Genomic DNA, 25,869 nt, shown 5'->3' on the forward strand with positions numbered 1-25,869 from the left:
TAGCTCATTTTGACTTAGAGCTGCATCAGATGAATGTTAAAACAATGTTTCTAAATGGAGACATTGATGAAACGATATATATGGTGCAACCAAAAAGCTTTGCTTCAGGAGATACAAAGAAAATAGTTTGCAAACTAAAAAAATTCATCTATGGACTAAAACAAGATTCCTGTCAATGGTATTACAAGTTTCATCAAGTTATAGTTTCATTTGGCTTTGAAACTAATATGGTTGATGAATGTGTATACCAAAAGTTCAGCGGGCGTAAATTTATTTTTCTGGTTTTATATGTCGATGATATATTGCTGGCAAGTAATGATGTGAGCATATTGCATGAAACTAAGAATTTTTGTCAACAAAGTTTGACATAAAGGATCTTGGTTGTGCATCTTTTGTATTAAGGATCCAAATATTTCGAGATCGTTCTCGGGGTATTCTTGGATTATCACAAAAGGCCTACATTGATAAGGTGCTTCAGCGATATGACATGAATGATTGTAAACCAAGAGATACTCCAGTTGCTAAAGAAAACAAGTTTAGTCTCAAACAGTGCCCTAAAAGTGAATTCAAATATAAGGAAATGGAAAGGATTCCCTATTTGTCTTTTGTGGGAAGCCTTATGTATGCTTAGGTTTGTACTTGCCCGGATATTACATTTATCGTTGGAATGTTAGACAAATACTTAAGTGATCCTGGTATGGATCATTGGGAAGCAGCCAAAAAGAGTTTTGAGGTACTTGCAAAGAACATAAGATTTTATGCTCACATACAGGAAGTCAGACCAGTTGGAGATCATTGGGTATTCAGATTCTGACTTTGCTGGGTGCCAAGACAGTAGCATAGCATGTTACGAGACATCCAATCATGTTTCATGATTGCGGAATTTTGTCACGAGCTGCGCATTATGTATGGTGTAGAAAGACCACTATGGTTTTTGTGTGACAATAATTCAGCAGTCATGTACTCTAATAACAGACACAGTTTGTCAAAGTCGAAGCACATCAACATTAAGTTTTTGGGCTGTTAAAGAAAGGATACAGAATGGTCAGGTGTCTAGAGCATATTGGGACAAACTCCATGATTACAGATCCACTTACCAAGGGTTTAACACATAAGGTCTTTCATGAACATGTTGTTCGTATGGGAGTGTTATCCTTGGATGATGTGCAGGTTTAGTGGGAGTTTGTATTTTGTTTGCTCTTATGTATGGACACATATTCAGTTTTCTGCAGAATAAAGTTTAAAGTTCTTTGGTTCCATTCTGTGTTTATATGTTTATATTTTTGATCTCTATAAAGTTTTAAAGTTGGACCAGTTGAGAATAGACATGTTGTAATCACATTACATGTAATTCTCATGCTATACATCCATATCAGATCTATGTCATTGATTGTGTTAACATTTGTGATCATTGAAGGTTTAACTAATTTTAATATAGCGAAAGCTGCTTTGGTTCTGTGTTGATATGGTCATGGACGAGACTGGTAAAAATAATGTTTAATAAGATAGCAGTTATGAACTCCTAAGGTTTTATGTAATGTCTGAATGTATAAAGAGATATTTGGCCAAAGTGGGAGATTGTAAGATCATTTGGTGGATTGGCATATGTCTATGAGGAATTTCAGACATTATGGCTGTCTTAAAATAAATATCCGCTTAAGTGATTGCATTTTGAGATATTACGTCATTTTAGATGGTATGAGGTAATTTTGAAATGTATAGATACCAGCACGCAATTACAGACTCTTTGATGGGAGGAATTCGTAATTGTCCTCATTATAAAATGGTAGTGGTCCCTGAGGTCGTGCAATGGTTGCCTGAAATGTTGGTTTCTAGGGTTTTCCTCTTCCCCATCTGAGAGAGACCTCAAGGGCGCCGCAAAGACCCTGGAAGATCCTACCGCGATCTACCGTCCAGTTCTTCAGATGGATTCAGGTACGCTTCCGCTTTAAGTTTAAGATTTTGTTTAATTCAATGATTTAGCATGCATGAACATGATCCTGTTTTAGGATATATACGTTTGGTTTTGTATATGCATGAAGGGGAGAAATCCCGACAATATATGTTTGCGTGCACAATTTTAAATCATGGATGGATGTATGATTGAAATATCGTTTGACATTTTATATATTGTTAGAAGGCTGAACGAGAAGATGATCAAGCCAATGGATATAAAATTTTGTGCTACTCTTGGATGGGCCGTTCAACGGAATCAACTCCAACTCTTTCCATTAACCTCGAACTTAGCTCGGGTGATTTGTTAAACAAGTCGAGTTCAAGTTTAAATTAAAATTTGAGTTTGTTAACGATCGAGTTGAAATTCAATTTACACAAATTCGGCTCAATTAACTCATGTAGGCTCATGTACAATTAGAGGTGTTCAACAGTCGAGCCAACTCAACTCATAGGGGTTGGACTTGAGTCACGTTTGACCCTTTTAAAGCTGGATCCAAGTCAAACTTAGACTCGGACTAACTCATAGGGGTTGGACTTGAGTCACGTTTGACCCTTTTAAAGCTGGATCCAAGTCAAACTTAGACTCGGACTCAGACTCAGCTATTGGGCTGTTATCAAGCTCGAGTCAAGCCAGAGTATTATGTAGCCCCTGCTGAAGCTTGAACCCATAAGCTCAAGTTTGGTTATATTTCAGTTCACGAGCTCAACTAGTCTACCAGCACAAAGTTGGACTTGAACTTCTAAGCCAAGTTGAGTCAAATACTATATGATTTGAAACGAGCTTGAGATGGAACAGTTCACACATAATTTTTGGGGAGCTTGAGCTGGCCTAGCGCGAGCTGGGCTAGATCAAACTCAACAAGCTTGAGTTCAACTCGACTCATGTAAGACCCTACTCTAATCATGAAGTTCAGAATAGTGCAGGTTAATGTGGACAGCGATTCGGGTCGAACAGAATTTTCTATGTTTCGTTTGATGCATATAAAATGTAAGCAGGTATCTTCTTTTACATGTATTTTTGATTTTCAAAAAAAAAAAAGTCCTATGCGTATTAGAAAAAAATAAAACATTTTCACTGAGGTCGATGACAAATAATAGTGATGTTTAGTAGATGTAAGTAAAAAATTTACGGATGTCCAAGGCAAGTGTTGGTACAATGTTTTATCCACGCTTACTTAGATGTAGAGAAAAACAAACTATTACTGATGTGCTAGGATGTCGGTAATAATCATTGTTTACCTACGTATTGTGCGCGTCGTTGATGGAGACCTGTACCAACAGGTTGAGCATTGTGTCGGTGATGATTTTTTACGGACACTATTTTCACCTACCATGAAAGGAAACACCAGTAAAACTTTTAACAACGCGTTATCATGTTTCACTAACACGTTCTGACTGTCTGTAATGCATATGTTTTTTTGTAGTGTCTGCTAAACAATCCTGCCATACCCTAACTCCCCAAGACACCAATTATCAAAAGGAAAAAAGAGATGTTCAGCTGCGGCCATCTCTCTCCGGCACGCTCAAATCCAAGTTCAATCTCATTAGATCCAACTCCAAAAACCCTTTGGTCAGATCTGGTGGGTAAAATTCGTTGCAATTTTATGATATTTTGCCAAAAACTTTCCATGGTCCAAATGTTTTTGGATTCATACAGGTTGATATCCAACACAGGAGGAAAAGGAAAAGTCAGGTCAACTTAATTTTGGCGTCGGCCAAAAGAGGTGCGCTGATATGTGCACACGTCCAAGTCTGACTTGAATATCGAACAGATAAGTTAATGTATTTTCTGCCATGTAATTTAATATTTTTTTTAAGTCTTTTTTGGTTCCAAGGTATAATCTAGCTGATTGAGTTGGTAGATCAATGAAAATTGAGCTTCCAGTTTGATTCTTGTGAGTGTTATTGTTTTCAATTGTAAATGATACATGCGTGACACTTTAGTTGATAGATACACCATTGGCAGCCTAAGTAGTAAAATAACTATAGACCTTATGAGCAAAGGAAAAGACAGGAGCTTCAGTCTCACTGAGTATCCCAACTCTTTATATCTTTCTCTCTCTAAAAATTGGCCGGCATTAGAGTCCAACAGGTCATGGAGAACTAACTAAACTGTTACTGAGGAATGTGGAACTGAACTTTTTATAGCATTCATGAGTTGTATTCTCGATTTGTATAATCTCAACGTATTTTGAATATCGACGTGCTTTTTTTTGGTTAATGATTGTTTGAAATTCTAAAACACCGATATAGCAGATTAGAAAATTTGCACCACAAAATGTCATGCTGAGGTTGAACCTGATCTGACCAAGTTTCAAAATCGAAGAGGATATAAGATATTTATTTTAAACTAAATGCGACTAGAATCCAATCGGAAATCATTTTTTAAGTGCAAATACGATCCAATTATCAAAACGCAGTTTCCTACTTCTTTCTTGATTATTAATTACATCCTCTAATATACAGAGGCCATTGAGAAAAATATATAAGATTCTAGCCTTTTAGGTTAATTGTCTCCTATAATATACAAAATTGTGATTGCCGTTGATTTATTTTTTTCTTGATCGATTGAAGGGTTAGTAATTTACACGTAGTTAGAAGCAAACAAACAAAACAAACTTTCCTCTGAAGGGGTGTCTGATGCGGTAAAAAAAAATTATTCAAGATGAAATAACTCAGCAAATTATTGTATATGCCATTTTATTTAAGGTAAAATGCGGCCGATATTTTCCCCTTCATGTCACCATTAAGAATGGTAAGATACATACATATGTCTGACTGAACTCTATTGTAGTGAAAACCCATCAAAACAATTAAGCAAAGTATCACCAAGAGTGGGACACAAATACAGAATATATATATATATATATATATATATATATATATATATATATATATATATATATATATATATATATATAGAGAGAGAGAGAGAGAGAGAGGGAGAGAGAGAGAGCAATAACGCACAATACTTATCAAACAAGAACCCCACAAATTATTGTAACAATCACTTACTCAACGGTACAATTGAAATGAATAAATAACAACCAATTGGCCTCAACCAAACTTGGAGATATTACTTTGTCTGATATGTCAGACACTAAAGAAAAGAAAGGTTTTCAACTTTTAGATATGAAAGTCAAGAACTAGAAACCAACCTGACCCCAGATCAAGGCATTCTTGAAACCTAGCCAACGACGACTTCAATTGACAACCCTGCATGACTTTCTGATCTGTCCCTGAGACCCAGTCAACACCTCAATCTTCCCCATCCGCAACATCGCATCAGCAAACTTATGCAACCACATCGACCCACTGTTTATGTTTGCCAGCACCATCCCGGCAGTGTCCGCCATGTCCATCAATGCCTGGTCTGACGAGAGAAGGCCCCTGTGCAACTTCACGTTCACGTAGTACTGGTTGTCCAATGTCCGTGGTGTCACTGGGTCCAACGATACTGTTGGATCCTGCCCCGATCCTGGAGCCGGGCATTTGCTTTTCAGGTCAGACACGTACGTCTGGTCCATGGATGGATCCGACGCATTCGTCGTGTTCTTGAAGTTATAGAGCCTGTTCGAAAAAGCAGAGCAGTGGGAGTCCCCGATCGTGTGTGCACCGGACAGCGTGACCATGTCCTCCAGAGAAAAGCCCTTTCTTGCAAAGTTCTCTTCCAATTGCTTCACGTTGAAGAATGCCATCGGCAAGTTCTGGTTAACTTCGGATTCCTTGGAGACAAGGCCGTCTCGTCGCCCTGCCGGCACTGGGTAGTAAAATCCTCCGGCAATGCGGACGGACTCCCGGGCGGCAAAGGCAACGATGTCAGCACAAGAGACGACTTGCGGGCACTGGGACTCCAAGGTGGATTTGGCTTCATCTATGACGTCGAACCCATTGAGGCTGGGGTTGTTTGTAGGAGAATCCTTCTCTGCTGGGTTGCCCGGGGTAGAGTCCAGCAGCACAGATGCATCACAACCCTGTGAATTTAAATCAAAATCTCCATGGTTTAGTTTAAAGAAAGAATTAGTCAAGGATTTCTTACACAGGAAGTTGAATAGTAGGAGATGTGACATGGTTTTCTAGAACTCTTCTACATTATAGAAATATAGTAACCTCAAACTGGAATGTGTCAAACTGGGATGGCACTATAGCATGTATAATATTCATTTACAGACTAAATCAAAGAGATAGGGAGATGGTAGGTGCTCACCCTGACAAAGCAGTCATGGAAGTGCAACCTGATCAACGAGGCAGGCATGCCGGGATCGCGAGCAACGGCATTTGTGACGGTGTTTCTCACGACGTCCTCCACCGAAGGACAGCTGCTGCTGTAATAGCCGACACTCAGCTCGCCACCGTGAGCTAATCCGACTGAGGCCAACTCTATCAGAATGCAGAACAGTGCAAAGTTACCGGCCATGGCTAGGCGGCCATGACTGGAGGAATATGGAGCCATGCCCTTCATATATTTTGTCAGTCTGTCTCGAAAGAGAACTCGATGGAATGGATGACGCGATTTGAGGGAGAGCTCTATTCTCACTTGCGTTTCTGTGCATAGAAATGGGCGCGTGGCTCAAGTATTTATAGGCATGGAAGGGGATAGCTTCAGTGCTGCAAACAGGATGAAGAAGAGACAACATAGCGCGTACAAAGCAAAAGATATGATTGACTAAGACTGGTCTAAAGGGTTTGGTACCATCATATGTCAATAAATTATGTACATATATTTTTTATGTTGATGGGCGGAGCGTGGAGTGGGGCTTTGCGAGGCAAGCTTCAACTAACGCATCACCATTTTTTTTGGAGGTTCCATTTTTTTTGTTGCTTGAGAATCATTTTTAGCGATTACGTTGAAATTGATATATAGGCTTGTAATTGAATATTAACACAAATCTGATGCCTGAATATTGGCATCCAGTATATATTAGACCATTGACTCCACTTGAGAACGGAACTGTAAAAGCTGCTGTTGAAAAGGTGCAGATGGAGTGAGTTTTCCAGACACCGTCCTGTGAAGACTATAGCTTTTGGCGCACGTTGCAAGAGTAAGAGGAAGAGAGTTTTAAAATTCTTCCGACATGAGAAGTCAAGCCCACAAGCCTCCTTAAGAGAAGACTTGCGTGAGCGATCAGTAGACAACAGAAGAAGTCAGCTTAGTTGTTCCGCGTATGTGGTTGTTCACATTTGAAAAAAGAATTCCTATTAGAGTAGGCGCCCATAAAAATGATACAAATTAAAAACTGATCAAACTCTCGAAGCATCATAAATATTTTTAATAAAAACACGTTTACAACCACTGCTGGCCTATGTCGATTAGCACCAGGGCTGTTGTCATCTTAGCGCCACAACATTCCTGAAATAAAATTCAAGTTATATCAAGTTCATGAGCTCCCATGTTTATTTTTTTGGAGCAAAATTAATTTTGGAGTTGCATAACTTGATAGCTGCATTTCACCCGGTATCAATGACGGCCGCGACCCACGAAACTCACAGACGGACAAGTTTTATGAGCCCATAACATCATCTATCTGTATAATTTTCCGAGTCCCTTAGCTTTAACCACATAAATTTGAGCATATAAGTGAAGCCCAAGTCCATTTGCTTTAACCACATATGTGCTTGTTCACATTCACATTGGATAAAATATGATCAAAACTATCTTGCTTTATGCTTTTGGATAAAATATGCTCCTGTACGTCGCACTAGCATTCTCCGAATTTATCACCTTTTCTTTTTTCAAGGCATATCGGAATGTCAAAATGGTCAAGAACAAACCGGAATGGAGCTATAACTAGCTTCGTTTATTAAAAGCGTCACGAATAGAAGCTGAGTAAAGTTGGAACAGGGAACAACTCATTAGGTCCTACAATGTCAGTTCTTATTTCATGTTGGCGACCTGAATATCAAGTCGTATTGTCCAACTAAGTAAAACATAAGAACTTCTTTAGCGATCCCAAGCTTGATAGATGATATGTATGGGCCCAAGCCTGCTGATTTTAATTAAATGCTACTGCCTAAAACTGTTGTTAACTTTAATGGGTACATATTCTAGATATAGGTTAACAATAATAAAGATAAAATAAGGGCCCCTTTTATCATATACTAACAAATGCAGGAGCACCTCTGCAAAAAGTAAAAAAACAGAAAAAGAAAGAAAATTTAAGGAGCTAGGTGCTTGAATGATTTGACGTGGACAACTTGGTTACTCGAATTTGTTAAGAAACAGTGATGTCTACTAGGACCGGCATATATATATATATATATATATATATATATATATATAGATATATATATATATGGTTTTGAAGTACACGTTCTCAAAACACATGTAACAAAAGCACATATTCCAATTCCAAGAATATTCAAAGTATGATGGTATCGTTCAGCCTTTGGTCATTAGATGTCAAAATAGTATGTATTATTAGTAGCACATAGATTTTTTAGCTGATTTATTTTAGGCACGGGTGTTTCAAGAACACAGTATTTGGCTTAACAAAAATCCTTTGAGCAGCCGTATCTACAGTGTGGACTGCACACCTAAGTACCAATTCGTGGATTTGAGTAATTGGACGACAAAATCTGGTTCATATCAATTGCTTCGAGGTCCTTTTCTTCAACAGATTGAGTTATTGACCATGAAAACGAAGTAATTGGGATCGTAAACTGGTCCTCGATCCATGGGCATCACTTTTCGCTTATTTCATCTTAAAATTCCAAAAGCGGTTCAGTTTATTCTTCCTCCCGTTTAAATGAACACAAATAATTGCAAAAATTTTAGTCACGATGATTCAATTTCACTAACAATGTTGCCAATAATCTCAACATTTATGTAATTCCCTTTAATTAAATGATGAGGATACGTACTTTCTTCGGATGATATTAAAAAATGTTACCAATTTGCAACCTTTGTATTTTGAGGGGAAGATCCCCACGTGCTTGACAGCGATTTGAAGAAGAGAAGGAATTAGTTGACGTTGGTTTTCGATTTTTATAACCAAGGTGATCTAAGATTCATGACCGGACGCGATGATTACAACAATTATTTTAATATATTGTAGTACCTAGTGCATCTACGAACTCATTATAACTTTGTTCAGTCTCATTGAGTATCTCAACTCTTTATATCTTTCTCTCTCTAAAAATTGGTCAGCATTAGATCCAACAAGTCATGGATAATGAGGAATGTGGAATTGAACTTTAAACCGAGTCCAAATTGCTGTTTTATACCATTCTCGATTTGTATAATCGGGTTCGTAATTATGGTGTCAAGATATTTTGAATCTGGCTGTTAATGACGCATTAAGAGAAATTCAAAACCACAACAATTTGATAACTGGATGCTTCGGGATGATATTAGGGGTTAGTCATGGCAACATGCATGCAGAAAAATTATGGATGCATTGATAAATAATGAATCTTTTTTTCTTTTCTAAAGTTTTTTTGTTGGCCATAGTAAGGGTGGGCATCGGGTCGGGCCGGCCCGGTAAAGGCCAGCGTCGGCCCGTTTAAAACTAAAAAAGAATTTTTTTAATCATAAAATATTTTTTTAAATATAAAATATATTTAATAATAATAAATATATATTATTAAAACAAAAAAATTAAAAAAATATATTTTTTAAACTTAAACGGGCTGACCCGTGCTGGCCTATCGGGCCCGGCCCAAAAAATCCTGGCCCAAGCCCGAGCTGGGCCGGGCCGACTCGGGCTGGCCTATTGGGCTCGGCCCGAAAAATCCTAAAAATCCTGGCCCAGGCCAGCCCCGCCCAAAAAATCCTGCCCAGGCCCAGGCCAGCCCGGCCGGACGCCCACCGTATTAATTTTTTGATTCCATTTATTACAACAGACAAGACAAGACAGCCCATCACGTAGCATGTCACTAAAAAAAAATATGTTCGTTAACGACTGCCGAGAAACATCCGTAAAGGTGACACAAGCGTCGGTAGAAACTTTGTTGGTGGAAACTTCACCGACATTTTCCGTAGATCAACGAGTGATTAACGTTGGTGAGGACATCATTACCGACATTCTAAAAATGTTGCTAATACTATTACCAGCGAGTAAGCACACACCAGTAAGTATTTTCCCTAACGATCGTCACACCAGTAAGTATTTTCCCTAACGATTGTCGCACGTTGGTGGTGAAGATTATAATATTATTATCGACGTGCAGTTGACGTGTGACTAAATATCGGTGAAAATTTGATCAACGGCTGCTATAAGCATCAGTGAAAGTATAACCGTCGCGGTGTCACCGAACCAAATATCGGTAGATGTATAACCGACGACATTCCGAATGTCGGTAAAGATTTATATATTTTTTCCAATTAGTGATCGTTTCAAATTCTGAAATTCGGATAAACATTAGCAGATCGTTCATAAATTATCAGAATAAAAAATATATAACACAAAATATTTACGACAAAGTGTTTATCAAGACCAAAACATAAATAAAAATTTTGCACCACAAAATGTCATCGCTGAGGTTAAAACTAATCTGACCAATTTTAAAATGTAAGAGCATTGGATATAAAATATTTGTTTTAAACTAAATACAATTAGAATCTAATTAGAAATCGTTTCTTAAGTGCAAATACAATCCAATTAACAAAACGCGGTTTCCAACTTTCTTGATTCTTAATTACCTTCCCTAACATACAGAGGCCGTTCAGAAAAATGTATAAGATTCTAGCCTTTGAGGTTAATTATCTCCTCTAATATAGAAAATTGTAGTTGCCGTTGACTTACTTTTTTCTTGATCGATTGATGGGTTAGTAATTTTACACGTAATTAGAAACAAACAAACAAAACTTTCCTCTAAAGTGGTGTCTGATGCGGTAAAGAAAAAATATTCAAGATGAAAAACTCAGCAAATTATTGTATATCCATTTTTATTTAAGGTAAAACGTGGCTTACTTTTTTTCCCTTCGTATCACCATTAAGAATGGTAAAAAACGTACATATGCCTGACTGAACTCTATTGGTAGTAAAAACCAATTAAAACAATTAAGCAGAGACACAATATATATATATATATATATATAGAGAGAGAGAGAGAGAGAGAGAGAGAGAGAGAAAACGCACAATACTTATCAAACAAGAACCCCACAAATTATTGCAACAATCACTTGTCTAACCGGCACAATTGAAATGAATAAATAACAACCAATTGGCCTCAAACAAACTTCGAGATATTACTTTGGAAAGGTTTTCGATTTTTAGATATGGCAGCGTGAACTAGAGATCAATTGATAATCCTGCAGGATTTCCTGATCTGTCCCTGCGTCCCAGTCAACACCTCGATCTTCCCCATCCGCACCATCGCGTCCGCAAACTTATGCAACCACATCGACCCACTGTTTATGTTCGCCAGCACCATCCTGGCCGTGTCCGCCCTGTTCATCAATGCCTGATCCGATGAGAGAAGGCCCCTGTGCGACTTCACATTCACGTAGTACTGGTTGTCCAATGTCCGTGGTGTCACTGGGTCCAACGATACGGTTGGATCCTGCCCCGATCCTGGAGCCGGGCATTTGCTTTTCAGGTCAGACACGTACGTCTGGTCCATGGATGGATCCGAGGCATTCGTCGTATTCTTGAAGTTATAGAGCCTGTTCGAAAAAGCAGAGCAGTGGGAGTCCCCGATCGTGTGTGCACCGGACAGCGTGACCATGTCCTCTAGAGAAAAGCCCTTTCTTGCAAAGTTATCTTCCAATTGCTTGACGTTGAAGAATGCCATCGGCAAGTTCTGGTTAACTTCGGATTCCTTGGAGACAAGGCCGTCTCGTCGCCCTGCCGGCACCGGGTAGTAAAATCCTCCGGCGATGCGGACGGACTCCCGGGCGGCGAAGGCAACGATGTCAGCACAAGAGACGACTTGCGGGCATTGGGACTCCAAGGTGGATTTGGCTTCATCTATGACGTCAAACCCATTGAGACTGGGGTTGTTTGTAGGAGAATCCTTCTCCGCTGGGTTGCCCGGCGTAGAGTCCAGCAGCACAGATGCATCACAACCCTGCGAATTTAAATCAAAATCTCCATGTTTTAGTTAAAAAAAGAATTCGTCAAAGATTTCTTACACAGGAAGTTGGCCAGTTGGAGATGGGGCATGGTTTTCTAGAACTCTACTACATTATAGAAATATACTAATCTCAAACTGGGATGGCAATATGGCATGTATAGTTTTGTGAACTTACAGTTACAGGTATAGATCAAACAGATAGGGAGATGGAAGATGCTCACCCTGACAAAGCAGTCATGGAAGTGCAACCTGATCAGCGCAGCAGGCATGCCGGGATCGCGAGCAACGGCATTTGTGACAGTGTTTCTCACGACGTCCTCCACCGACGGACAGCTACTGCTGTAATAGCCGACACGCAGCTCGTCAGCGTGAGCTAATCCGACTGAGGCCAACTCTAGTATCAGGCAGAACAGTGCCAAGTTACCGGCCATGGCGAGGCGGCCATGACTGGAGGAATATGAAGCCATGCCCTTCATATATTTTCTGTCTATCCCGAAAGAGGACTTGGTGGAATGGATGAAGCAGCTCTATTCTAGCTCGTGTTTCTCTGCATTCAAATGGGCGCGTGGCTCTGGTCTTTATAGGCATGGAAGGGGATAGCTTCAATGCGGCAAACACACAGCCGCGTAGAAAGCAAAAGATACGATTGACTAAGACTGGTCTAAAGGGGTTGGTACAATCATATGGCAATAAAGTACGTATTTTTATTTATTTTGATGGGCTAAGCGTGGGCCCGGACTACTGGGCTTTTTGGGGGTTCCTTTTTTTGGTTGCTTGAGAAACTTTTCATGTAGCTGCCGGACCACGTAGTAGCTTGATCTGGTAAAGAAATTTGGATCCTTTTTAGTGATTACATTGAAATTGATATAAATGTTCATAACTGAATATTAACATATTGACATCCAATATAGATTAGACATGCATGATTGCATATAAATGTAAGTATTTAGGTTAGTTGGATTCTTATTGGGTTTGAAATCTGACTATACATTACCATAATTGCCCATTGCCCCACATCAAACCAGGAGCTCGAGCCCATTGGTCTCCTCGTTTCCCCATACAAAAACCAGATTTAGAATATGGTAAAAGCTGAACACTACCTGAATCATAACTATTCACCTCCTTCTTTACAACACGCCCTGTGAAGATTACAGCTTTTGGCAAGTTGCAACAGTAAGGAAGGGATTTTTAATATTCTTCCACATGAGAAGTCAAGCCCACAAACCTCCCAAAGAGAAGAATTGCGTGAGCCATCAGTAGATAACGAGAGATATAAAGAAGGAAGCACCTTATTTGTTCCGCGTATGTGCTTGTTCACATTTGAAAAAAAGACATAACTCTTAGTAGAGTGGGCGCCCATAAAAATGATAGAAATGAAAAACAGATCAATCTCTCAAGTATTATAAATATTTTACATAATTTCGTTCATATACTCAAAAGCATCTTTTCATTTCCCTAGGTTACAATTAATTTATTCGTTGGTTCTAACTTGTGTCTCTGTGCAGACGGAAAATCAAAATATTCTTACCAATCTTTTCAAAATTAAAAAATTAGCGTCGACAAAGAATTTGAAAAATTATATAATGACCCCTGCGCCAAAAACAAAAAGAAAAAAAGAAGAGTATTGGCTCAGCGACTGTCTGTGCACAGTGCGTGCAAATGGGAGTGTTGTGGCTCACGTATTTTTATAAGATGCCTTCACAGTAGAGAACACCTCAAGAAACGAAATTGGTATATGTATAGGTCTGTGTACAATGCAGAGGTGCACAAATCCATGTGCATGACATATGCCTTTAAGAATGAACCACGGAACCAATGAAAGTAGACTATAAAGACAAATTTAATGCATTCCTCAAGAAAAAGCACAGAAAACAGGTAGGCATGTAAATGGATTAGATATATGGAATGACTGATTGATTAGGAATCCAGGAGATATATAGTAATAAATATAGGTCTGATCAATGGTCAGATAATTACTTGTAAATCTTGAATCATAAGCTAATCAGATACCAATGATACAGTATTAAAGAGAAAAGGTCCAAATCTGAATTCTAATCCAAATCCCATTACCCAATGCCTAATTGAGTCAAAGTCGGTGAAGGCTGGACCCGGATGCAAAAAGGGTGAGCTCCAACCTCTACTCTCCTATGAAAGTAGGGCTTGTGACACTTGAAACGTTCAGATTAACTAGATTTGCATCTCCAAATCACCCATGAGAACTCCTAATTCCTTACAACATGCAGCTCTTTTGTCACAGAAATGCGATTATTGTTCTCTAAGTGGGGACTTGATGGCCTTGAATTTTGATTGTAGAGTCAAAAGTAAAAGTATAGAAACCAAATTTCACTTCAAATTGAAATTGAAATGAACATTTCATTTCTAGCTAGTCTCTCTTTCTGTTCAATAATATGGAACTTTTATTCCAGAATTGAATATAACATGTATGATAGAACATGAATTAAAATTGTAGAATTGAGGAATTAAAACTATCATAACTTTTGACTTAAAGAAAGACAAAAAACTTTAAAAGTTTGGAATCATAACTCTACTCTGTAGCGTAGAATCACAATTCCAGAATCTTGATTCAAGAACAAGCATGTAATTCTGGAATCAAAATTCTTTGTTTGAGAATGCAATTTTCATTTCATAAAAGGTGAGACTTTTAATTCTATAATTCCAACGATATCGGCCTCATTAAACAAACACCAACCCCCTCCTCTAAACAACATTCCTGAAATAAAATTCAAGTTATATCAAGTTCATGAGTTCCCCATGTTTATTTTTCACGAACAAAATTATTTTTGGAGTTGTATAACTCGATAGCAGCATTTCACTGGGCATTAATGACGGATACAACCCACCTAACTGTATAATTTTTCATTCTGATTCTAACATGCTGGGTTTATGCCGGCTCACAAACTACGTTATGAAGCCCAAGTCCCTTAGCTTTAACCACATAAATTTGAGCAAATAAGTTAACTTTGTGTGATATTGCTACATCCTGCCAAATTAAGGTAAGGTTCTGTACGAGAAGTCGAGCCCACAGGCCTCCCTATGACAGGACTTGAACGTGATCAGCAATAAAATGATACAGAGAGACGTGAGGAGGAAGATTCCGAGTTGTTCCGCATATGTGCTTGTTCACTTAAGAAGAGTAAGCGCCCACAAAAATGAAAAGAAAACAAAGTGATCAGAAACTCTCCTGCTTTACGCTTTTATATAAAAAAAATGCTCCCATATGTCATACTAGCATTCACGACCTTTTCCTTTTCCACAAAAAGCATATATAAGACAAGGCATCGAGCCAGGCCTGGGTTGAACCGGATAGGGCCGAGGTGGGCTCAATCAAATTTTTATTAATTTTAATTAATTTCATATATTTTATTTTTTAAACAAGAATAAACTAGGCCAGGCCACTCCAGGTCCAAGATGGGTCAGGCTAAAATCGGGGCCGAGCTCGCGGGGCTAGGCTCCAAACCGGCCCGAGCCAATGCCACCAGAAATGTCAAAATTGTCAAGAGGATCGACTCCTCTCACTGCTGTTGAAGTCACTAATGCACTATTTAACGACAGCTTTCTGCGTTGAAACTATACGTTTCTTTTGTTAACTTTTGCATAGAGATGGCGAATATAATAAACTTCTTCCTGAAAAACGCATCACAAATAGGAGTGGCGCAAAGTTTGAAGCATGAACAGCTTGGTGATCAGGTTCTACAACTAATGCTGTAAAAATGTCAGTTTTCTTATTTCATGTCGGCGAAAATCTTCTCCGACGTTTCACCAAAAAACGATGGTGAAAGCGAGACTGTACGTGCAACACCTTCTTTGACGTCTGCAAAACGTTGATAAGACATTTATCTGCTGTTTATTTGGTAAACATGGGTAAAAGATAGATCTGACCTGCATCTAGTGACGTTTATCTGATGGCTATCGGTGAAAGATTGCTTCTCTTTTAATGAGAAGGAGTTACGTCCACGCCATGCCCAGTGTACAACCTTTTAAAGCATGTCAACTGTAACTCTGACCTACTTGCATTGAATCCCTAATCCACTTTTATTAGTACGTGGTATGCATAGGAACCTATGCATAACGCAAATGTGCACATGTCTGTGCATATTACCAGGTTCGTCTTTTCATGCCCTATAAAGGCCTTAATGCAATGCAGAATAAACTCGTTTTTGTCTCCCTTCGTTTTTCTCTCTCTTGCCTTCTCTTCTCCCATGATTTGACATGGTATCAATCTATCAGAGCATTGGTGAAACAGAAAAATGGTGAACAACAATAGGGGTAATGGGTAGCCACCACAAGGAAATCAAGTGTGGAGATCAAGGAAGACAACCCTTGTTATATCCATCACTCAGACGGCCCAGGCACTAAGCTTGTCTCACAAAGCTTAAACTGAGACAACTATACTACATGGCTATTCACCATGATCATGGTGCTAAACAACAATACGAAGATGGGTTTTGTGGATGGATCCATTCCAAAGCTCACATCGCTGGATTCGCTAGTTGTTACATGGACTCGTTGCAATAACATCGTCCAGTCATGGACTTTGAATGCGATCCATAAAGATCACTCCTACTGTCATCTATGCAACTTGGGCAGAACAAGTATGAAATGAGTTTGTTGAAGAATGGAGTTGCCCTTCTCATTCCCACCCGTTGGGCAAATGGCCGTTCTGCCTTGTGCGTGTTTTAGAAACTACCATAGTTTCTTTTCTTCTTCCTTCCATTATTATTTGTATTGCCTTGTGAAAGAACCTTCCATGTTCGTTAGACATTCTGGCGGAAGTTCTCATATAAGGTGTTTTCTCTTTGGCCCAAGTTAATAATAATAGTGAACGAGGTGTGGAGCTTTTGTCGTGGATGTAGGTCTGAGCAGACCAAACCACATCAAATCTTGTGTGTTCCTTGCTCCTCTTTCTCTCTACATGGTATCAGAGCAGGTGAATTTTTTTTTTTCAGAGAGATTCCGGTGATCGGACCTGCCAACTCCGATAGCAGTTTGGGTCAAGCATAGGCTCGTTGGAATCGTCTGCATCTGAGCATTCTCCCTGCAAAATTTCAGATTTTTTGTAGCATTCATTGAGGAGATAAGCATTTTTCTTTGGCTACTGGTTTTCCTTTTATAGTACCTGTGAAATCTGAAATAGACTTCAGATTCCAGTGACCAGTGCTCCCAGCTCCTACTGTGGTTTGGGTTGAGCATGGGCTCATTAGAATCATCTGCATTTGAGGATTCTCCCTGCAAAATTTCAGATTTTTTTGGAGCATTCGTTGAGGAGATAAACATTTTTCTTTAGCTACTAGTTTTCATTTCATAGTACCTCTGAAATCTGCTGTGCCAGATTCCAGTGACCGGCACAGCCAGCTCTGACTGCGGTTTTGGTCTAGCATAGGCTCTTTAGAATCGTCTTCATCTAAGGATTATTCCTTAAAATTTCAGATTTTTTGGAGCATTCGTTGAGGAGATAAACATTTTTCTTTACCTACTGGTTTTCAGGTGTCGCAGAGGCCTGAGAATGTGTTTTGCGGCTACAAACAGGCCGATTGATTTGGCGCCAAGGTGCTTTGATTCTCAGTTTTCATGGCTAGAAATGGCTCATCTACACCAAAGCACTTGTCAGACTCTACAATAGAGAGAATAGTTGTTCAAGACCAGGTACCCAATACTAAAATCACCTCTACATTACTAAATGGAAGAAATTATTTATCTTGGTCTAGATCTGTTACATTATATTTCATTGGTATATCAAAGTTGGGTTATATTGAAAGAGAAATTACTCAACCACATGAAAATGATGCACGTTTTAAGGAATAGAAATCCATCAATGACACAGTTATGTCATGGCTTTTCAATTCAATGGAGCTAAAAATTGCTCGAAACTTTATGTTTCTTACTAGTGCTCATGATGTATGGATCAATGCAAAAGAAATGTATAGTGAACAAAACAATATTGCCCGTATGTATAAGCTATCTTGTCAAATTCATAGCCTAAAAAAGGAAAATATGTGTATTGCTGATTACTATGGCAAAATGAAGTGTTTATGTGATGAATATGACATATATACTGTATTATATAGTGATAATGCTTTATCAAGAAAACTCAGACAACACGAGACGATCTTTCAATTCCTAACAAGTCTTGCAAATGATTTTGAACATATTCGAAGTCAACTTTTGCTCTCATCAGAATTACCTTGTGTCAATAATATTCTGTCCACACTTATGAGAGAAGAAACACGTCGGCAAGTTATGAACCCAGATACTCAACTAGAAAATCCAACAAGCGAGGGTTTTGACAAAGCAATGTTTCATACCAATACTACTGCATATGCTGCTACAATAATCAAAAGGGATAGTCAAGGGTCATATGGTTATAAATCGAGAAATCAAAACCACAAGCTTACTTGCACTTATTGTAAGAAAGATGGACACACTCGTGATAGGTGTTGGACACTGCATGGGAAACCAGGAGCATCTCAAGGTCGGCGTCCAACTGAGCCTACTACGTCTGCTCAAGTTGCTGCCACAGAAACCATTGACGTAGCTGCTCAACTGAAGACTATCACCGAGCTTCTTCAAAATGTCTACAAACAAAAGGAGAAGACTGCCATGGTCGCCTTGGCATCTAGTCAAGATCGGTACTCTCTTTACTTTCTATGACTGGATTATAGATTCTGGAGCAAGTGAGCATATGTGTTCATCTACTATAAATCACTCTAATATTAATGATGTACATGAGAACAATTTTGTCATTATTGCAGATAGATCCAAGGTTAGAGTTGAAGGTATTAGTAGTATTAGTCTCTTTGATAGTGACAAAAAAATTAATACCTTAGTTGTTCTTAAGTTGTCTACAAATTTAATGCTTGTTTCTAAACTCACCAAGGATTTGAATTATTATATTATATTCTCACCATATGATGTAATCTGTCAAGACATGTTGATGAAGAAGATGATTGGTAAGGGAAGAATTAACAATGGACTATATATACTGAAACATGAAAATAAAGCTTTGACTACTAGATTTGATAGCTCCTTGTGGCATAAAAGACTTGGCCATCCTTCCAATTACAAGTTAAAAGTTTTATTTCCTACATGTTACTATGATTGTCATTCATGTGATGTGTGTCGTTATGCTAAGACGAGTAAACTTGTTTTTTCATGAGTTTAATAGTGTTATTGAATTTGATACATTCTGATGTGTGAGGACCAGCTCCTGTGAATTCTTATTATGACTTTAGATATTATGTTATATTTATTAATGATTTTTAAAAAACCACTTGGACTTATCTACTTAAATCTAAAAGTGAAGTTTTCGACAAATTTCAAACCATGTTTAATATGATTAAAAATCAATACAGAACACAAATTAAAACTTTAAGAACTGATAATGGCACTGAGTTTAAAAATTGCCTATTCAAGAGTTTTGAAAAACAATATGGTATTGATCACCAGTTTACATATGTAAGGACTCCTCAACAAAACGAAGTAGCTGAAAAAAAAAACATCTCTTAGAAGTCACGCGAGCCTTCTTATTTCAAATGAATGCTCCTAGAATTTATTGGAGTGATGCTCTTTTGAATGCATGTTATATTATTAACCGTCTTCCTAGCGAGCAACTTCAGGATCGTGCACCTCTTCAAATCCTAAATGGACGAAAACTCAATTGAAATCACATATGTACCTTTGGATGTGTTGTCTTTGTTGCTACACGAAAACAAGAGTTAGACAAACTTAGTAGTAAAGCTCTTAAATGCATGTTCTTAGGATATTCCATCTCGCAAAAAGGGTACAAATGCTACAGTTTAGAAGAAAAACGTCTTCTAATATCTAGGGATGTGCTATTTAATGAAAATACACCCTACTTCCCTCACTCAGTGCAGGAAAAACATATTCAGGGGGAGAGTATATTATTTGCTTCTAACGTGTTTAACAAGAATTGTTTTCAGAGGGAGATTGTATTACCGACCACCAATGGGGATGATGTGTTCACAATCATAAGAAGAAATCCAAATCCACTAGAAACCTTTCAAGAGGTAAATACAGAAAATGCCACATCAAAAGACCAAATTGACGGTCAAGGTATAGATGATCAAAATGACATTCAAATTCCCTTGAGAAGATCAGAATGTCAAACCAGGCCTCCTACTTGTCTATCTGATTATGTCATGCTCACTGCTTCCACCAACTACCCGATAGAGCATTATGTTGGGTATGAGAGAATAAACAATATATATAAAGCTTATTTGTCTCGGATCTCTAACTGTTATGAACCATCTACATATGAGGAAGTGAAAAAAGACTTGTTATGGGTAAAGGCCATGGATGAAGAACTTAATGCATTATACAAAAATAAGACTTGGGATATTGTCACCTTACCACCTGGAAAGAAGGCTGTGGGATGTCGATGGGTATTCAAGATAAAACACAAAAGTGATAGAAGTATTGAAAGATACAAGGCCAGGCTGGTAGCAAAAGGATACACACAAACACAAGGCCTAGATTATGAGGAATCTTTTGCTGCCGTAGCAAAACTTAATACTGTCAGAGTAATTCTTTCTATTGCTTGAAGTTACAATCGGCCTCTGCACCAATTAGATGTTAAAAATGCCTTCTTACAAGGAGACTTGAAAGGTGTGTATATGAAACTTCCTCCTGAGCATCCAAAATAAGCAAATAGTAAGCTTACGTGCAGGTTGCGTGAAACTATCTATAGTTTAAAACAATCTCCGAGGACATGGCACTATCATCTGAGTAATTTCCTAGAACAACACAATTTTTCTAGAAGCAATGCCGACAATTCTTTGTTTGTTAAAAGAAAGGATGATCATCTTATTATTATTCTAGTCTATATTGATGACATAATTCTAACAAGAACGAATGACCAAGAAATTATGAAGACGAAAGAGCTCCTTCATGATGCCTTTGACGTAAAAGATTTGGGAAGACTTTGTTATTTTTTAGGAATTGAGATCGCTCACTTACACAAACGGAAATACACGATGGATTTGCTCAAAACAGCATGAAAGATTGGGTGCAAGCCAGCAGAGACACCTATTGAAGTTGGACAAAAGGTTGAAATTATTCTAGATGAACCTGTCATTAACAAAGAAAGCTACCAATGCCTTGTAAGAAAGCTTACTTATTTGACTATTATGTGACATAACATATGCAATCAGTATTGTCAGTCAGTGGATGGATGCTCCTACTGAACATCATTGGAAAATCGTCAATCGTATATTGCAATATCTAAAGAAGACTCAAGGACAAGGTATATTGTATAAAAGGAATGGTCATCATCAAGTGTGTGGTTATACTGATGCCAATTGAGCTAGTAGTTCAAAGAGAAAATCCATCACTGGTTATTGTGTGATTGTTGGAGGAAACATTGTGTCTTGGAAAAGTAAAAAACAGAGTGTAGTGTCCAGATCTAGTGCTGATGTAGAATATCGAGCTATGGCTACAACAACAAGATAGCTTACATGGATTAAAACTCTTGTGTTAGAAATTGAATTACAAGTTGTTATTCCTATTCCATTGCATTGTGACAATCAAGCTGCAATTTCTATTGCAATGAACCCTGTTTTTCATGAAAGGACCAAACATGTTGAAATTGATTGTCAATATATTCGTGAGAAAGTACAAAAAGGAGAACTGTTTACACCATATACAAAAAGCTCAGATAAACTAGCGGATGGTCTTACTAAAGGCTTACATCGAGATCAGCATTACAAGAATCTCATCAAGTGGGGGTGTACGAATATTTACACCCTACTTGAGGAGGAGTGTTGAAGAATGGAGTTCCCATGCATTGGGCATATAGCCGTTCTGCCTTATGCGTGTTTTAGAAACTACCATAGTTTCTTTTCTTCTTTCTTCCATTATTATTTGTATTGCCTTGTGAAAGAGCCTTCCATGTTTGTTAGACATTCTGGTGGAAGTTCTCATATAAGGTGTATTCTCTTTGGCCCAAGTTAATAATAACAAGGTGTGAAGCTTTTGTCGTGGATGTAGGTATGAGTAGACCGAACCACGTTAAATCTTGTGTGTTCCTTGCTCTTCTTTCTCTCTACAAAGTTGAATACGAGATTTAGTCAAGCTGATGCACCGAAAGTCTATCAAATTCATCACCAAATAATGAGTTGAAAACAAGGTCAGTCACCATTCCTATGTATTATAGTGAAACTAAAGATCTATGGGATGTGCTCACCTTATATACATCTTTACTACTTGCAATTGTGGCGCAATGCAAAAAATACCTATGCTTGAAGAGCATGACAAGTTAATAAAATTTATAATGAGATTAACTGAGAATTACATTGAAGTTCATATTACTCATGGACCCCTTGCCTACCACTGTGCTGAGGCATATTCTCTTCTCCTTCAAGAAGAGAGACATAAAGAGTTGAACATGGAAGAAGGGTAGTTGAATTCAAAGCTACCAAGGTCATGGATGAGAGAAGTCGCAGCCCAAATGTGAACGTTGTGGAAAATTGGGTAACATCAAGGCCAGGTGCTGCTTCTTGGTTGCATTTCTAAGCAAGCCGAACTGGACCAATGTGCCTTCGAAGCCGATGGCCAATGCCTCTTCATCAATTGGAACCAACCCAACCAAGACCGAGCTCGACTCCAACCAATCCAATCATGACCGTCAAAAACAAATTCTTGAACTTGTTTCAAAGGCTAACCAAGGTAAAACTGAGCCCATCGCCAACCTCTCAGGTAAATTTTTTGAACCAGGCCATCTAGTTGTCTCATCGACAAACTTTGGATCGATGACATCAGAGCCAGTGACCATATATGCCATGATCCGATATCCTTTGCATCCACCAAGAAGCCTCAATACCTGTCGAGGAGTTTAGTTGATGGGAAACATGCCATCGTCACCTTTGTAGGGGACGTGACATTTTCCAATAATCTTACCTTCCATGCTGTCTTATGTGTACCATTCAGTTTAAATTTAGTTTAATTTCTACTCTCAAAATTTGTACTCCTGCACCCTTTGATTTGATTGATTATGACGCAATGGGAGCATTATTCTCTGGCTGTTCAGATTTATTTAATGAAATATAAAGATGGAACTTTTCCCATTGTCATAAATTTTGTTAAACTTGTCGAAAACCATTTTGGTGTCAAAATCAAGAAATTACAAAACGATAATGACACTATTTTTGTTTTTTTTAAGCGACTTGAATTCTTATTTAAATGAAATGGAGATTGAACGCCATCATAGTCGTACACTCATACCCCAATAAAAGGAAAACTTAAGCATCGTGATTTATTAAACACTACTCATGCCCTCCTCTTTCAAAGTGGAAGAGGGAGAGCACCACCGCAGAAGAGGGGAGGCACGCGAGAGGGAGAGAGGAGATCTCGAGAGGAGAGAGAGAGAATTCACGAAAATGAACTCAAAGAAACAATCCATCGTTGCACGATCCAGTGCCGAAGCAGAATATCGCTCCATGGCCTCCACCGCTACATAATTAACTTGGCTTCTACAAGTTCTATGAGATATTGACATCAAAATCACTAAAGCGCCTATTCTTCATTGTGACAACATTAGCACTACTTATCTCGCAAAAAACCCTGTCTTTCAAAATCGCTCAAAGCATATTCAAATTGACTATCATTATGTGCGAGAAACGACTATTTCTGGATGCTGGATCACTAGATTCGTCAACTCCCATAGCCAAATTGCTGATATATTCACCAAAGCTTTGGGCAAAACTCAATTTTTTGGATTATGCCACAAACTCAATGTCATCAGCCGGTTTCATTTGAGGGGGCGTGTTAAAGAAAGCCATTCGAATTATTCCAAGCTGGCCAACAACAGTTAAAGCTGGCCAACGATGGAAATCTTGCCAACGATGAAAATCTTGCCAACGACGGCTATGGCAAGATCAATTTAAGTTCTTCCAATCAATTCGAAATGGCAAATGTTAATTATGGAAAATCAAGTCACGCTGGAAGGTCCCTCTTGAATTCAAACGACTCCAACCATGAAACGCCCAAATCTAACGTGCCCAGCAGCAACAACAATGGAAGGTTCAATAACAAGACACGCACTATTCATGATTGTCAACCTGAAATGATAGGAGGATTAATTAGACAAAATCCTCCAACGGTTGCTTGAATATTTTTGCAGTTACAAACTGCCATTTTATAATGTAATGATATGCGTGAGTCTAATTAAGCAAAAGCGGCAAGAGAGCATTTTTTATCGTGGATGTAGGTTCTGTCGAACCGAACCACGTAAGCTTGTCTTTTTTCTCTCGTTCCCCTTTTCTTCTCTTGCCTTCTCCTTTCTTTAGACTTCCCACAAAGTTTTGTGGGGAAAATATTTTAACTACAGCTTATCTTTTGAATAGTATGCCTAGCAATGCTATATCTCACAAAAACCCTTATGGGATCTGGTACAATCGTCCGTCCTAAATTGGAACTTCATATTTTTGAAAGTTTATGTTATGTGCATAACATTCATAAGCGACACAAATTTGATAGTAGAGCAAAACTGATTCATTTTCACAGGCCACACTTTTGACTTGGAAAACCAAATGTTTTTACTAGTTAGGACGCTAAATTTTCCTATCTTAACAATAATGGGCACCTGAAGAATGCAAATGAAACAGTATATCGTCTGCCTTTTGATGATCCCAGTGGTGACGCTACATGGAGGTTGATGTGGGCAGTTGCCCAGGCCAGCCCCAACAAAATATGTTTATTTTCTGATTGTTGTTTTGAAATATTTCATTGTTTGTATGTACAAGTTACCCTAAAATGATTGAAGTTATTGAATTAGTGCCCCTCCTGCCGAAATTTCTGGCTGCAACAGTGGACGAAGCCATCCCTTCAGATGTTGGGTTCCAATCACAGAACTACCAAGTCGAACTCAAGAACCTTCATTGCCAAACCAAGAGCGGCACATACATCACATGATTCCAGTGAACCCCTTCTTCCATCCACAAGAGCTCATGTTCCACCAGCCCATCTCAAGGACTGTCACTGCTCTATCAGTTTGGTTGTATTAGATCATGGTCGTCATAGTGCAGTCGGTGTTGGATAGTGGCCCTGAGCCCTATCTCTAAATCTTGTAACTGCAAGAGGGCCCACTTGCTGTGTTACAAGATTAAATAAAAAAAATTGCCCATTAATTGAGAAAATTAATCTCTTTGGTCGCAACCGTCCATAGGGAAAACCTATGAGGCGGTCTATAAAAGCCAGCTTAGGGTTAATCATAAGATTAGCCAAATCTGCGCCTCCTAGAACCAAACCCCAAAATCTACAAGGACTTGCTGAGACGACGATCAGACCCTGAAGAGTCTTCCGCAGGTTTATTGACTAACATTGGTATCAGAGCACAGGGATTGTCGAATCGTCGAATCTCAGCCAGTAAGTTGAATCTGGCCTTTGAAATGTGGCTTTCGTGATGGCGGTAATGATCTCTCTGTGTGTGCACATAAGTACATCGTCAATACTATTTTAAATCATGCTTTCTGAATATTCTAGCATGCTAAAAATCCCAGAACGTCAGCTACACATCTATGTTTAATCTCTCTGTGTATACATCTCTGTTTCGGATTAATGAAGTATATAGAGAGACCGTCTGAACAAACAAGAGCTCATGCCCTTTGTTCTGTTCGAAAACATTCGACCGGCTGTCAGAACCGGTGTCTAGGCCGCTGCAATAATAAATAAATCAAGAGGGAAGGAAGAGAATATAGGACCCTGCTCGTTGTGCGCCGTTTGAGAAACAGACCCAACGGCCAGCTGGAAAAGAGCCAAAACAGGGGCCCCTGACCGGGTCTGGTGCTCAGCCAGCGGTTTTTGCTAGCCTTGTCCAACAGAGGTGCTTGACCAAGCATTGGTGTTCGCCTGCTGAAGCCCCAG

At 38.7% G+C, this 25,869-nt stretch overlaps 2 protein-coding genes across 2 annotated transcripts; both read right to left on the bottom strand.

Annotated features, from left to right (window-relative positions):
- Positions 1–5,125: 5,125 nt before the first annotated feature.
- Positions 5,126–6,457, bottom strand: LOC116263083 (peroxidase 5-like). Its single transcript, XM_031642674.2, has 2 exons — positions 6,164–6,457; positions 5,126–5,930 (listed from the first exon to the last, which is right to left on the bottom strand). Exons 1-2 carry the CDS (start codon positions 6,416–6,418, stop codon positions 5,160–5,162), a joined length of 1,026 nt encoding a protein of 341 aa, XP_031498534.1. The 5' UTR covers positions 6,419–6,457; the 3' UTR covers positions 5,126–5,159.
- A 4,709-nt stretch (positions 6,458–11,166) lies between these two features.
- On the bottom strand, positions 11,167–12,504 carry LOC116263078 (peroxidase 5-like). Its single transcript, XM_031642662.1, has 2 exons — positions 12,195–12,504; positions 11,167–11,967 (listed from the first exon to the last, which is right to left on the bottom strand). Exons 1-2 carry the CDS (start codon positions 12,447–12,449, stop codon positions 11,197–11,199), a joined length of 1,026 nt encoding a protein of 341 aa, XP_031498522.1. The 5' UTR covers positions 12,450–12,504; the 3' UTR covers positions 11,167–11,196.
- Between the last annotated feature and the right edge of the window lie 13,365 nt (positions 12,505–25,869).

The sequence above is a fragment of the Nymphaea colorata genome, chromosome 10 (assembly GCF_008831285.2).
Source record: "Nymphaea colorata isolate Beijing-Zhang1983 chromosome 10, ASM883128v2, whole genome shotgun sequence".
Classification (NCBI taxonomy): Eukaryota; Viridiplantae; Streptophyta; class Magnoliopsida; order Nymphaeales; family Nymphaeaceae; genus Nymphaea; species Nymphaea colorata.